This window comes from Amblyraja radiata, chromosome 5 (assembly GCF_010909765.2).
Source record: "Amblyraja radiata isolate CabotCenter1 chromosome 5, sAmbRad1.1.pri, whole genome shotgun sequence".
Lineage (NCBI taxonomy): Eukaryota > Metazoa > Chordata > Chondrichthyes > Rajiformes > Rajidae > Amblyraja > Amblyraja radiata.
The window spans coordinates 42,702,081-42,716,553 of NC_045960.1; the positions used below are offsets into that span (position 1 = coordinate 42,702,081).

General features: G+C 44.0%; 1 protein-coding gene across 4 annotated transcripts in view; it reads left to right on the forward strand.

Moving 5' to 3' along the window:
* The first annotated feature begins 4,518 nt into the window (after positions 1-4,518).
* The window catches only part of kcnk3 (potassium two pore domain channel subfamily K member 3), an 85,341-nt gene continuing 75,386 nt past the window's right edge, over positions 4,519-14,473 (forward strand). For 3 of the 4 annotated variants that reach the window (XR_004412024.1, XM_033021080.1, XM_033021082.1), the window contains exon 1: positions 4,519-4,986. Coding sequence is in view for 3 of the 4 variants with exons in the window: in XM_033021080.1 (XP_032876971.1) it covers positions 4,704-4,986 (283 nt within the window). In the remaining variant the exon portion in view is untranslated. The remainder of the gene's footprint in view (positions 4,987-14,473) is intronic. The other variant, XM_033021081.1, reaches the window with a different exon arrangement.

A 14,473-nucleotide genomic window follows, 5' to 3' on the forward strand; every position in this document is an offset into this window, starting at 1 on the left:
GCCTAACCAACTTCACAGGAATAAGCCTCTAGTGGCCACTTTTACTTGTTCTTAAATATAAGATGACATCGGGCTCAGCAGTCTGTTTATTCTGCCACCCAGCCCGCCTGTTATAATTTCAGATAGTTTAATGCCATACACAACAATAAATACAAGTGCAAAACAGTTGGACTGCAAGATTTTAGTGTGATCTGAAGTAATGCAAAAAAAAACATTGAAGTACCATAATAGAATAGCCGATTGAGGGATTGTATTGTTTATTATGTCATATGTACTGAGATACAGTGATAAGCTTTGTTTGCATGCTATCTAATCAAATCAAATCATACTATACATGAGTATACATGAGTACAATCAAGCCATATGCAAGTACCCTAGGTAGTGCAATGGGAAAAATACAATACAGAATATAGTGTTAAAACATTAAGAGTACATAGCAGCAACTTCTGGAAGGTGGTGTGATAAAGTATCTGGTTCATGAACATAAGAGTTCATGGGATAGGTGTGAAGCCAAGAAATCCTCTTTGATTTCTGCTTTATTTATTTGTACATGTCTTATAATTTGGAACTTGAAGCTGAATGATTTGCACAGGGGACATCTTGATTGAAACCATGTATAGTCTTTTCCTTGACTGGTGCAATGGTGAAGTAGATGAATGGTTATGGTGGATGGGATGCCATTCAAGTGGCTGTTCAGTCGAGGAATGGTGATCAAAATTGCTGGGAAGTTACGGTCTTAAAACCTCTAATTTGTAATCTGTCAGTCCACTTCCATGTTTTGCGGCCAGAAATGTAGCTTATTATTGTCACGTACTGAGGTACAGTAAAAAGCAAACAAAGGTTGGGTACAGCAGAAAACACCTCCTGAGATATCAGGGGCAAAATTGATAAAATGTAAACATTAAAAAACATTGCTCCAACATTGCCTGCTGACTCTACTTCACCACACAGTCAGTTGTTCCAGTAGTTGTGCAGGTCACCTATTTCACTGGGAGAATTATACTGCATGTACATATTTTTCAAGGTAAACTGGATCATACATGGTTATCTGGATGAGGAGCATTTCTAGTATGTTGACAAGGAGCTTCCTAACACCTCTGAGGACAAAGAACAAATCCTCAACTTCTTGTGGGTCAAGTTGAACTTTCTCATGGGACCTATGGGGCAGAACCTCAACTCAGGCACTATCAGAAAATCTAAATATGACGCAAAGCGCTAGTGTGGAAATTAGATATTTTTCCTCTGACCCAGTATATGAATTTTGGGTTCAGAAGCAGATATCCCCAGTATCAACTCTGTAGTCATGCTACCACAGGACACAAGGTATTTTGGCCTTGCTCAGACAAATTATGGAAGCAACATTGCTATTATGTTGTGGAGTTGCTGAATGCTATTAATTGCCAAAGGAGAGGCTAGTAAAAAGCACATAACAGTCTAGAGCTCAATAGGGAGAGAAAGGGCAGAGCTGGTAAATATTTTAAGACTTCGAACTTCACTGTAGTTTTGTTTATGAAATCCTAGTTCAGCAATTCCTGGAAATCTGCAGCTGTGTGGTGAGGTTAGAGAGCTCAGTTTTCATTTCATCACTGAACTTGAGTAATGTTAGGTTCTCAGGCGTAATTAAAAGAAGAAATACTTCCTTTTATAGTATTGAGTATTTTTTTAAATTATTTGTTTCGTTAGTCTAGTGCGTATGATTTTATAAATCAGGGAGGCTGCTCCCAGAAATAACTTAAGAATAGAAAAAAAAATCAGTCAAATTAGATTAAAGGTTAGAGAACTGAAAAGAAAAATAATGTTGAAGCAGAAAGTCTATTTCCCTTGTGAAGGAGAGCGGAGGATTGAAATAATCTAGATCTCTATGTGCAGTCCTTCTGGAAAATCTAACAACTCCTAGGGTCAGACTTTAATGCCTAATAATGATAGTTCTCAAGGGAATTACCATAATTTAGACATTCAAAATACACTTCTCCATGTCTTCAATGCATGTGCTTCTAAATATGGAAGTTCTCATCTTACTGACAGATATGCCATGATCTGTCAGATCACTAAAAGTCTGTACTTCACATGCAATCTAGCATGTAGCTCCAGTCTGGCTAAAGTTCCCTGTTATTCATGCTAGGAATTTGCCTCTTGAGTACAGGTACATATCTGAGAACCCATTAAGTTTTATTGTAATTAGAGGAGAACGAGGAAGGTAATTTTCTTTTTGATGTAATTACTTCACTTTATTTGATATGTAACTATTTATATGCATTTTAGGTTGTTACAGATATTTAGAACTGTTAAATTACCCCCAAAATTGTCTGTGTGGACTCCACCGACAAGCCCAGTATGTATTTATGTAAATGTAGTTAAGATAGATGCAGACATAATGCTAAATACAACTTTACATTTGTCCCTGTTGTGTCTCGACCATTGGGACCCAAGACAATACCCCATCCATCGTAACCCTTCATGTCCACCATTGATGCATCATGGCTGCAATGCTTACTAACTAGAAATGCACTGCAATTGCCCACCATGGCTATTCCAGGAGCACCTCCCATAATAACAATACCTATCACACAAAAAAAAGGGCAAAGATGACAGACAAATGGGAACACTACCACCTATAACTTTCCTTATTGTGCTATTTTTTACTTGAAAATGGATCACTGTTTAAGGCTATAGAGTCTAAATTCTGGATTTCTCTTGCAGCAATGTTGTTGGATTGCCTTCACAGCAGTTCAGGAAGTTGGCTCACCATTACCTTCTCAAGGGATGTCAACAATGGGCAATAACATCCTTGACAATGACTTCTAAATTTTGAAATGCGGCATATTTGAAAAAAACGCATGATTGGCAAACTCTGCTCCAATACCAGGATTGCTTAATGGGCTTTGACAATATTAGCCTTTTATGGGGGGGAGTGTTGAGGAGATTTGAGTCTCTGTTTACAATCGGACTGACAAAGCAACAGCAAGTGAAATGTTACCTCTATAGATACCCCCCCCCCCAATACCACCCAGCAGCGTTTTATTGACTTTGTTAAACGTGTTTCCATTTCTTTATCAAATTGTAATTTATAATAAGATTTTATTTTTGCATGTTCTAAATGAGACAATGCAGACCATATTAGAAACATAGAAAAATAGGTGCACGAGTAGGCCATTCGGCCCTTCGAGCCAGCACCGCTGTTCAATATGATCATCTAAACTAAGTACCCTGTTCATGCTTTCCCCCCATATTCCTTGATTCCCTAAGCCCTAAGAGCTACGTAGATCTAACTCTCTCTTGAAAACAGCCAGTGAATTGGCCTCCACTGCCTTCTGTGGCAGAGAATTCCACAGATTCACAACTCTCTGGGTGAATAAGTTAGTGTGCTTCAAAACAGAATAAATGAAAGGAGAATAGCATTTAACAGATGTTCTCGTTCGAGCGGGGGAAGGGATAGCCGCAGGAACGATAAAACTGTGGAAAACATCTGAAATTCGCCCGACCTTCAGTTGAAAGAAGGCGCTTGCTTTGGCTCAGATGAGACCGAAAGCAAGCGAGATAACGCTACCTGCACTGTATCAAATTCCTTGTTTATTGTTCAATACGTCCCCGCTCCTCTCCTACCAGATAACTTTATATATTCCTGTAAAATGCCGATTGAAGCTCTCGACATATGAGCGCATGTACGCTTGTATTAGTTGTCATCAAAAATACTGGCCAAGATCAATAAGAATTTAATCTGTCAGTTCACGTCCAAGCGATTAAACAACGAGTCCTGCATAAAAACTAGCGAATAATGCTTTAAAAAAGCACACTGTGGGGAACTGGCATCAATATGAAAACCCATTGTATACTTTAACATCCTGCAATTTTCTTCACCATTGTTAGTTGAGTGAAGCTTAACGATACCTAAACCTAAACAACCCACAGCCAGAGCCTCGGATGCTGTTGTTTGGTGAGCACCCGAGGAAGTAGTGCTGAAGGATAGCTGGAAGCGTGCCGTGTCCGCTTCCAGACACCAGCCACTACGATAGTTCAGATACGCGAGCAAGTGTGAGCGGAAACAATAAACACACCGATGGCCTTTTATCACCTTTGACTAATGACTGCCTTCGCATATGATAATGTGGTGTTTATTGACTAATCGCTCACATTGCTGGGATCACGAATTTCGAATACATCAGAATACTGACAGAATGAAACCGAGTTTACGTCTCGCCCAGGAAACGAATGCAAATATTTCATCCCAGCGGTGTAAACCTTTGCGGCATTCACTGTACGTGTGAATTCCTATTCGAGAGCGACTGTTTCAGAAGGGGCTTCGAGTGGGGGAGGAGGGGGTTGCGGATTTTTTTTTTTTTTTTTTTTAAGATCAATTTATTAGCTTCCAACTCCAAAAGTAACCCATCAACTTCCCTTCGATGTATGTGCATTTCGGAGTACGATGCAGCTGAGGATGCGAGGCTTTTGTACACTTGCCGTGGCGTGCGTCAGCTCTTGTATCGCCAAGAAACCCTCCTCCCCTCCTCTGCCTCCCTCTCCCCAACTCTCCTCCCCTAATATGGCCAGGAAGAGCCGACAGCGGGAACAGGGTGGGCGTGGCGACGGGGCTCGGCGGTACTGAAAGAGAGCTCCGCGCGTTGAAGGGTGTGGGTTGTTGCTCTCCCCGCACCCTCCACCCTTGTGCGGCGCATCATGAGTCCAGCGGCTGGCGGAGCGGCGCCATGAAGCGCCAGAATGTGCGGACTCTCGCCCTCATTGTCTGCACCTTCACCTACCTGCTGGTCGGAGCCGCCGTCTTCGATGCCCTGGAGTCCAAGCAGGAGACCTCGGAGAAGAAGAACTTGGATGAAAGGAGGTACGAGCTCATGACCAAATACAACCTGAGCGAGAAGAAATACGAAGAACTGGAGCTGGTGGTCTTGAAACTCAAGCCGCATCAAGCAGGAGTCCAGTGGAGATTTGCCGGCTCTTTCTATTTCGCCATCACTGTGATCACAACTATCGGTGGGTGGTTTGTTTTGTCTGTCGTGTTTTGACGGGCCTGCGCTTGCCTTCCCAGTGTTTCGTTTAGAAAATAGTTAAGGAATCGTAAAAGATCTTGGCGCCGTTTTACTGAAAAGTTAATATCCGTGGCAATTTTAAATATCCATGTCATTACGATTTTCCAGCTCAACGTCTTTTTCGGTAGGTTTGTGGCGTCATGCAGATAAAAGTGAAGTTTAGGATCCAAGACATGTTATATAGTTCCATGCGCTCAATATTCGTTATGCATATAGGTTGACATTTTTGGCACATAGATGCAACAATCCTGAGTGAATAGTTCTGTTGAGCCGTTGAGGAAGCCACAATTGATAAGCCTGTAGCAAGTCACATCCTCTTTTTATAAGCCCTCTGCCTCAAATCGGAGGAAAAATGTTATGAAAATCGTTGAAAATTCTTATATGGAGCACATTAGCAGTGACCCATTAGGAAGCGTTTTTACGTTCAATTCGGATTCGTCTATATTCTATAAAATGAGATAATAGCACTGGAGAACTTGCCAGATTGTTTTTTAGAGGCTGGATGCAGAAATTAGAACTGTCAAGTAAATACTGAACAGTGTAATGTTTCCAATGAAGAGAAGACTGAAGTGTGGCCCCAACAGACGATTTACTTTTTGTTGGGGATTTACTAATCCAAAATTAGGATTGTAATTATGGGGAAAGCCACTGGATTCAGGAACAGCTGCTTCTCCCAGAACATGTTACAAAAGAGTTGTGGCACATAATATATCCAATAAGCATGCAAAGGAAGAAGGGATAAAATAATATGCTGATAATGTTAAATAAAATGAGGTGTTAGGAAACTTACTTGAACCATAAGATGAGTGAAAATGAAAGTGGAAGATAAGACATGTAAAGTGGACTAATTTGACCTATTTTGAATAAAAACCCCTTGGTTTTCAGTGTCATGAAGATTCCTAGTACACTTCTACATTGTTATGAAAGTGGCCCTTTTCATCATTCCATTGTTGTGCTTTCTTTATAAATCGTACCGTAGTATGGCCTTTCAACCAAGATTTTATTCAATCTGTTAAACTCTCGCTTTCTCACTTAACATTTATGTTAGTGCACTTATTCATGAAGTGCCTTGGCACATTAAGTCAAGTTTATTGTCATATGCATAAGTACAGTGAGGTATAGATACATTGAAAACCCTGCTTGCAAGCAGTTTCCCAGGCACATAGAGTCACACAATAAACATAACTCATACATACATTTCACATAAAATTCTGCAAGATAGTAAAAAGGAAAACATCCGGGCCAAAAAAAACATTGGTGCACAGGGTAGATGCACAGAGTCTTTAGCACAGAGTAGGTGAACCAGAGAACATAGGTTTAAAGTGAAGGAAAAAAGATTTAATAGGAATCTGAGGGGTAACATTTTCACACAAAGGATGGTGGGCATATGGAACAAGCTGCTGGAGGAGGTCATTGAGGCTGCGACTATCCCAACATTTAAGATACATTTAGACATGGATAGGACGGGTTTGGAGGGATATGGACCAAATGCAGGCAGGTGGGACTAGTGTAGTTGGGACATGTTGGCCGGTATGGGCAAGTTGGGCTGAAGGGCCTGTTTTCACACTGTATCACTCTATGATTCTATGACTCTATGGTGCAAAACAGATTTAAGAGAAAAGGCGAGTCCATGATAGTGCAAGAGGTGGTCCATATTGTTCCGTGCTGATACTTCATGACAAACCTGGTAGCTGTCTCTGAACCTGGTGATGTGCGACCACAGGCTTCTGTACTTCCTGCCCAATTATTTCAGTGAGAAGAGGGCATGGCCCGGAAGGTGGAATCATTGATAGGTATTACCTTTTTGAGGAAGCACTTAGTGTAGGTGCTTTCAGTAGTGGGAGGTAACATTCCTATATTAATGGCATTACAAATGGTATTTTGATGTTTAACTTCATGATTATCTGTAATCTTTAGGATGCTAATTAAATTTCTTGTATTCAGTTTGTCTACTGTATTTTCAGAATCTTTATCCATTTTACCAACTTCTTAATGCAATTGCCTGAATACTATATTGGAAAGCTTTGTGAAAGAAGATGACTGTTTTGTTTAGACTGTTGCTATCTGATTCAAGTGCTCTGTGGAGCTATTTTTAACTGCTTTATTCTAGATCAGTTGGAACTTATTTCAACTGTTTTAGTTTAGTGTACTTTGTTTATTGTTCAGTCGATAATGTAAATGGAAGGTGTCAAGAGTAATTTTTACATAATGACGATAAAGGATATGCAAAAAAATCTTCGTCCCATTCCTACACAGACCTTTCAGACTTCGGTCTCCTCCATTATCGGAGTGAGGCTAAATGCAAATTGGAGGAACAGCATATATTTCACTTGGGCAGCTTACAGCCCAGTGGTATGGATATTGATTTCTCTCACTTCAGGTTGCCCCGGCATTCCCTCTCTCTCTATTCTTCCCCCACCCAAGTCACACTAGCTTCTCATTTTCACCCAACAAACAGCTTACAATGGCCTGTTTCCTTTATTATCGTAACTTTTTTGCATATCTTTCATTCATGGTTCTTTAGCTCTCCACGTCACCGTCTATATCTCTCGTTTCCCATATCCCTAACCAGTCTGAAGAAGGGTCTCGACCCAAAACGTCACCCATTCCTTCTCTCCAGAGATGCTGTCTGTCCCGCTGAGATGCTCCAGCTTTTTGTGTCTATCTTCGGTTTAAACCAGCATCGCATTTCCTTCTTACACATAGAGCACAGGAGGAGGACACTTGGTTTAACAAATCCATTGTTTGGGACTTACTGCAGATATTGTTTATGTTAGGATTCACCAAAGGGTAACTGAAATTCTGTTTATGGAATGGTGAGATGGTTATTACCTTCCACTAACAGCCAGTTGGAAATGTTCTCGGGACAGGACGGGATGGGGGGAAGAAGGTTGACATTAGACCGGACAGGAATCCAGCTGGATTGGTTAGAGGCCTTTGCACGAACTGTTAAACAGAACTATTACTGTGGACCTGCTTTAAAATCTTTGATCTTTTAACGAAACATTAAAACTTCTGTTCTTATTCTGCGCAGCTTCAATGATTTCATTAATATCCGGTGAAAATAGCTGGAATATCTGCACTGCACAATCTGTTCATTTGTACCTGCACATTAGAGTCAGAATTGTACAACAAAATCGGACCAATTTGCAAATTCCAGCAGAAGACGACAAGTTTGTGCTTGTCTGTTTAAATGCACACCAAAAACCTGCACCAGACATGCCTCAGGGAAATAACTCCTTCCTGAACAAGTTGAGGCAGCTACTATAGTTGAGGCAGGTACTATCACAATGTTTAAGAAACATTTAGACAGATACATGGATAGGATATGTTTAGAGGGAAATGAGCAATACTTAGGCAGGTGGGACTATTGAAGATGGGGCATGTTGGTCAGCATTGGCTAGTTGGACTGAAAGGCCTGTTTTCATGCTGCATGACTATGTATTTATAAGGATAAAAGCGTTAGGAACTGATTAATGATGGTAGATTCTAGATCGGGGGAAATGGTACACAATAAAAGGTAGTATGAAGGCTAAGAAAGGAACTGTGCGATTAAAACTTTCATGCGACAGAAAAAGAGATGGATCTTTTCGGAAAAGAAGGGATGTTTGTGTGGAGACAAAGATCAATGTCAGCTCTGTTTCCGTAAATCATTCATGGAGAGTAGTGGACTAAAAGCAAGATGTTAGCAAGTTTGAAATTGCCATTGCATGCGACTAAGGTAAGAGTTATTTTTGGGGATGCAGAAGAAGGTGGAATTATAAGCAGCAGAGGGGTGTGAGTACTGAGCATTACAAGGAAATGATCAGGGATGATCTTGACCATGATTGATAATAAAGAACTTGTGATTTAAGAAGATTAAATGGAAGGTCATGATTATGTGCAGGAGTTTTTACATGGATGTACAAAGTTATGGAAGTTATGGATGGCTTGTAAATTTAGGGGTTTACTGGTCACCTATCCTTTCTTAAGCTGTTAGATCCACATAAAGGAATTTATAATGCAGATTCAGAGGCTAATATAGGATGAAAACCTCTAAACCAGAAGATGAGGGTGGTATAGGGGACGGAATTATCACAGAGAAATTTGAAGTGGGGATAAAGATGGGAATTTTAAAGATGACTAGACCAAGTGCAGACCCGTTGGGTCTGTTTCCCCAATGGCGTATGTGGGGGGGGGGGGGGAGGGAGTGAGAAGTGGGGAGGGAGGGGAGAGGAGGAGGAGGAAACGGGATAGAGTTGGGAGGGAAAGGAGAGCGGGGTAGGGGGTGAGAGATGGGGAGAGAGATGTGGGGGAGGGGGATGGGGAGATGGGGAGGAGGGAGGGAGGGGGAGAGGGGGGGGGGAGAGAGGGGAAAGAGGGGGGGGGGAGGGTGGAGGGGAGGGGGGAGAGAAGTGGAAGAGTGGGGAGGGAGGAGGAGAGGGATAGGGGGAGTGATGGAAGAGGGACAGAGGGATAATGGAAGGGGGTGGGGGGGAGAGGGAAGGGGGTGGGGTAGAGAGGGAAGGGGGGTGGGGGAGAGAGGGATGGGAGAGGGGTGAGGAGAGAAGGGGGAGAGAAGTGGAAGAGTGGGGAGGGAGGGAGGGGTAGAGAGGTAGCGGGAGTGGAGGAAGAGAGACGGGGGAGTGTTGGAAGAGGGACAGAGGGGTAGGGGAAGGGGTGGTGGAGAGAGGGGAATGGAGGGGAAGAGAGAGGGGTGGGGGTGGGAGAGGCGTGGGTTAAGGGGATAGAAGTGGAAGAGTGGGGAGGGAGGGGTAGGGGGAGTGGTGAAAGAGGGACAGAGGGGTAGGGGGAAGGGGGTGGTGGTAGAGAGGGAAGGGGGTGGGAGAGAGAGGGATGGGTGGGAGAGGGAGAGGGTGAGGAGAGGGAGAGGGGTGAGGAGAGGGAGACATAGAAGCATAGAAATTAAGTGCAGGAGTAGGGCATTCGGCCCTTCGAGCCTGCACCACCATTCAATATGGTCATGGCTGATCATCCAACTCAGTATCCTGTACCTGCCTTCTCTCCATACCCCCTGATCCCTTTAGCCACAAGGGCCACATCTAACTCCCTCTTAAATACAGCCAATGAACTGGCCTCAACTACCTTCTGTGGCAGAGAGTTCCAGAGACTCACCACTATCTGTGTGAAAAATGTTTTCCTCATCTCAGTACTAAAGGATTTCCCCTTTATCCTTAAACTGTGACCCGCTTGTCCTGGACTTCCCCAACATCGGGAACAATCTTCCTTCATCAGACAAATGCAATTCAGGACTTTTCACTTCACAAGCAAAGTCAGAATGGCGGTTAGTGAAGAATTCGAATATTCGCTGAGCGATCAGATGCTGCGCGCGCCTCCTGCACCAAAGGGGGGGGAGCGTGTGTCGTCACGCACAAAGATCTTGTAGCGGAGTGCTCCGCTATAAGATCTTTGGTCACATACTAAGCACGCGCCTCCACAAACAGATGAGCGTCTTCTTGAATGGAGAGCGCGTGGCCGCCTCCACAAACAGTCACACACACTGAGGACCCGCCCCCACAAAAAATATTTTGTGAGGAAGGGGAGGAGGAGGGTGGAGAGGGAGAGGGGGAGGGGGGAGAAGAGGATGGGGAGAGAGGTGAAGGGGGGGGAGGGGTTGGAGCGGGTGTGCATGAGTCGAGAGAAGAGAAAAGGGCAGAGAGAGAGAGAGAGAGAGGCTGGTACAACAACAAAAAAGCTGGATAAACTCAGCGGGTGCAGCAGCATCTATGGACCGAAGGAAAAGGGCAACGCCGCACCCGCTGAGTTTATCCAGCTTTTTTTATGTCTACCTTCGATTTTCCAGCATCTGTAGTTCCTTCTTAAAGACAGAGACTGTGCACGGTAAGGAAATGAGGAGGGAGAGGGGGAAGAGTGTGGAGGGAGGGGGGAGAGTGGGATTGGAGGGGGAGAGGGGTGGGGGGAGAGAGAAGTGGAAGAGAGCGGAGGGAGGGGGAGAGGGATAGCAGGAGTGGTGGAAGAGGGACAGGGGGAGTGGTGGAAGAGGGACAGAGGGGTAGGGGAAGGGGTGGGGGAGAGAGGGGAAGGGAGGGGGGTGAGTGAGGGAGAGAGGTGGGGTAAGGGAAGAGAAGTGGGAGAGGGAGGGGTAGGGGGAGTGGTGGAAGAGGGACAGAGGGGAAGGGGGCGGGGAGAGAGAGAAGGGGGTGGGGTAGAGAGGGATGGAAGAGGGGTGAGGAGAGGGAGAGGGGGAGGAGGGAAGGGGAGAGAAGTGGTAGAGTGGGGAGGGAGGGAGGGAGGGGTAGCGGGAGTGGTGGAAGAGGGACGGGGAGTGGTGGAAGAGGGACAGAGGGGTAGGGGAAGGGGTGGGACAGGGAGGGGAAGAGAGAGGGGTGAAGGAGGGAGAGGGGTGGGGTAAGGGGAGAGAAGTGGAAGAGTGGGGAGGGAGGGGTAGAGGGACTGGTGGAAGAGGGACAGAGGGGTAATGGAAGGGGGCGGGGGGAGAGAGGGAAGGGGGTGGGGTAGAGAGGGAAGGGGGTGGGGGAGAGAGGGATGGGTGGGAGAGGGAGAGGGGTGAGGAGAGGGAAACATTGAAACATAGAAATTAAGTGCAGGAGTAGGCCATTCGGCCCTTCTAGCCTGCACCACCATTCAATATGATCATGGCTGATCATCCAACTCAGTATCCTGCACCTGCCTTCTCTCCTTACCCCCTGATCCCTTTAGCCACAAGGGCCACATCTAACTCCCTCTTAAATATAGCCAATGAACTAACCTCAAATACCTTCTGTGGCAGAGAATTCCAGAGATTCACCACTCTCTGTGTGAAAAATGTTTTCCTCATCTCAGTACTAAAGGATTTCCCCCTTATCCTTAAACAGTGACCCCTTGTTCTGGTCTTCCCCAACATCCGGAACAATCTTCCTGCATCTAGCCTGTCCAACCCCTTAAGAATTTTATACGTTTCTATAAGATACCCCCTCAATCTTCTAAAATCTAGCGAGTACAAGGCGAGTCTATCCAGTCTTTCTTCATATGAAAATCCTGACATCCCAGGAATCAGTCTGGTGAACCTTCTCTGTACTCCCTCTATGGCAACAATGTATTTGAGCATTGGGCATTGTGACATCACACGATGGAACGTTCACCAGGGGCTGGGGCTCCTGCAAAGGCATATGTAAATGAATCCATTCCGATTGGACATATGTGAGCATCGGGCATTGTGACATCACACGATGGAACGTTCACCAGGGGCTGGGGCTGGTGCTGATTCTATGGGTGAGAAGCCAGTTTATTTTTGAAATATTGGGGGGGGGGGGGGGGAAGGATTTGATTAAAAACGTGTACTTAAACACGACAAAATGTAATGAGGAGCGGATACTTAGAAAGAAAAGTGAAATCTCTACCGAAATGGAAAAGATGTCGGCGATTCTGCGTCTGGTTTCGGAGTTGCAGTGAATCAAAGGAAGAAATGCAGCCGGAAGCCGTACATGTAAATGGATCCATTCCGATTGGACATCTGCGAGCATTGGGCATTGTGATTGGACATCTGCGAGCATTGGGCATTGTGACATCACATGATGGAAACGAATCAAAAGGCAGAAAGGCAGCCGGACGGACGGCAGGCGACAGGCACAGACTTTTATATAATAGATAGATGAACACTCAGACATGACACAAGCATTGATTTTGTGATCATGTTATGCCTTGCAGCAAGGATATTTGGACGTGAGTTTGTGGAAGGTATTCCAAGCAGGGATTTAGGCAATAAACAAGGTATCATAGCTGATGATGACTCTCACTTTTGTCAAGGGTGTATCACAACGTATTCACTTAGCCAGCTATTAGTTTAGTTTAGTATTGCACTACGATTACAATTCCTTATGAGGAAGAATATCAAAAGTACAAATAATTGAATTAAAATGATGTATATGTGAAATCCTGGAAATGCACATATTCACGTTCTGACATAAAAGCAGCAATTGTATTACATAACATTTAATAATTTAAATTGTTAAAATCATCATCAATCACAGCAGTGAATCTGAAGGGAACGGCTGTGGTAGTTATTATTTGATCAGTAATCGAGAGGTCTGGATTAACAATCAAAGACATGAGTTCAGACCTCATCACAGCAGCCAAGGGATTTAAATTCAGTTAATTAAATAAAATACAATAAAAATAAGCATTTTCAGTAATTATGACAATGATGTTCATCGAGATAACTGGATTCTAAATGGCTATCAAGGCATTCACTTGCCTGTAAATTGTTATATCGGAAGAGATTGAGAATAAAATTGGACATATCATCCTAGGCACCAGTTAGACAATAGACAATCGACAATAGGTGCAAGATTAGGCCATTCGGCCCTTCGAGCCAGCACCGCCATTCACTGTGAACATGGCTGATCATCCGCAATCAGTACCCCGTTCCTGCCTTCTCCCCATATCCCCTGACTCCGCTATCTTGAAGAGTTCCATCTAAATGGAACTAGGGCCGAATGGCCTAATCTTGCACCTATTGTCGATTGTCTATTGTCTATCTGGTGCCTAGGATGATATGTCCAATTTTATTCTCAATCTCTCTTGAAAGCATCCAGAGAATTAACCTCCACTGCCTTCTGAGGTAGAGAATTCCACAGATTCACTACCCTCTGTGTGAAAAATATTTTCCTCATCTCCTTTCTAAATGGCTTAAACCTTATTCTTAAACCGTGGCCCCTGGTTCTGGACTCCACAACATCGGGAACATGTTTCCTGCCTCTAACGTGTCCAAACCCTTAATAATCTTATATGTTTCAATAAGATCCCTCTCATCCTTCAAAATTCCAGAGTATACAAGCTCTATTCTATCAACATATGACAGTCCAGCTATCCTGGGAATTAACTTTGTGAACCTACGCTGCACTCCCTCAATAGCAAGAATGTCCTTCCTCAAATTTGGAGGGCAAAACTACACAATACTCCAGGTGTGGTCTCACTAGGGCCCTGTACAATTGCAGAAGGACTTCTTTGCTCCTATTCTCAACTCCTCTTGTAATGAAGGCCAACATTTCTTCACTGCCTGCTTTACCTGCATGCTTACTTTCAGTGACTGAAGAACAAGGACCCCCAGATCTCATTGTACTTCCCCTTTTCCCAACTTGACACCAGTCAGATAATAATATGCCTTCCTGTTTTTGCCACCAAAGTGGATAACCTCACATTTATCCACATTAAACTGCATCTGCCATGCATCTGCCCATTCATCCAACCTGTCCAAGTCACCCTGCAACCTCATAGTATCCTCCTCACAGTTCATACTGCCACCCAGCTTTGTGTCATCTGCAAATTTGCTAATGTTACTTTTAACCCCTTCATCTAAATCATTAATGTATATTGTAAATAGCTGCGGTCCCAGCACTGAGCCTTGTGGTTCCCCACTAGTCACTACCTGCCATCTGAAAGGGAGCTGTTAATCCCTACTCTTTGTTTCC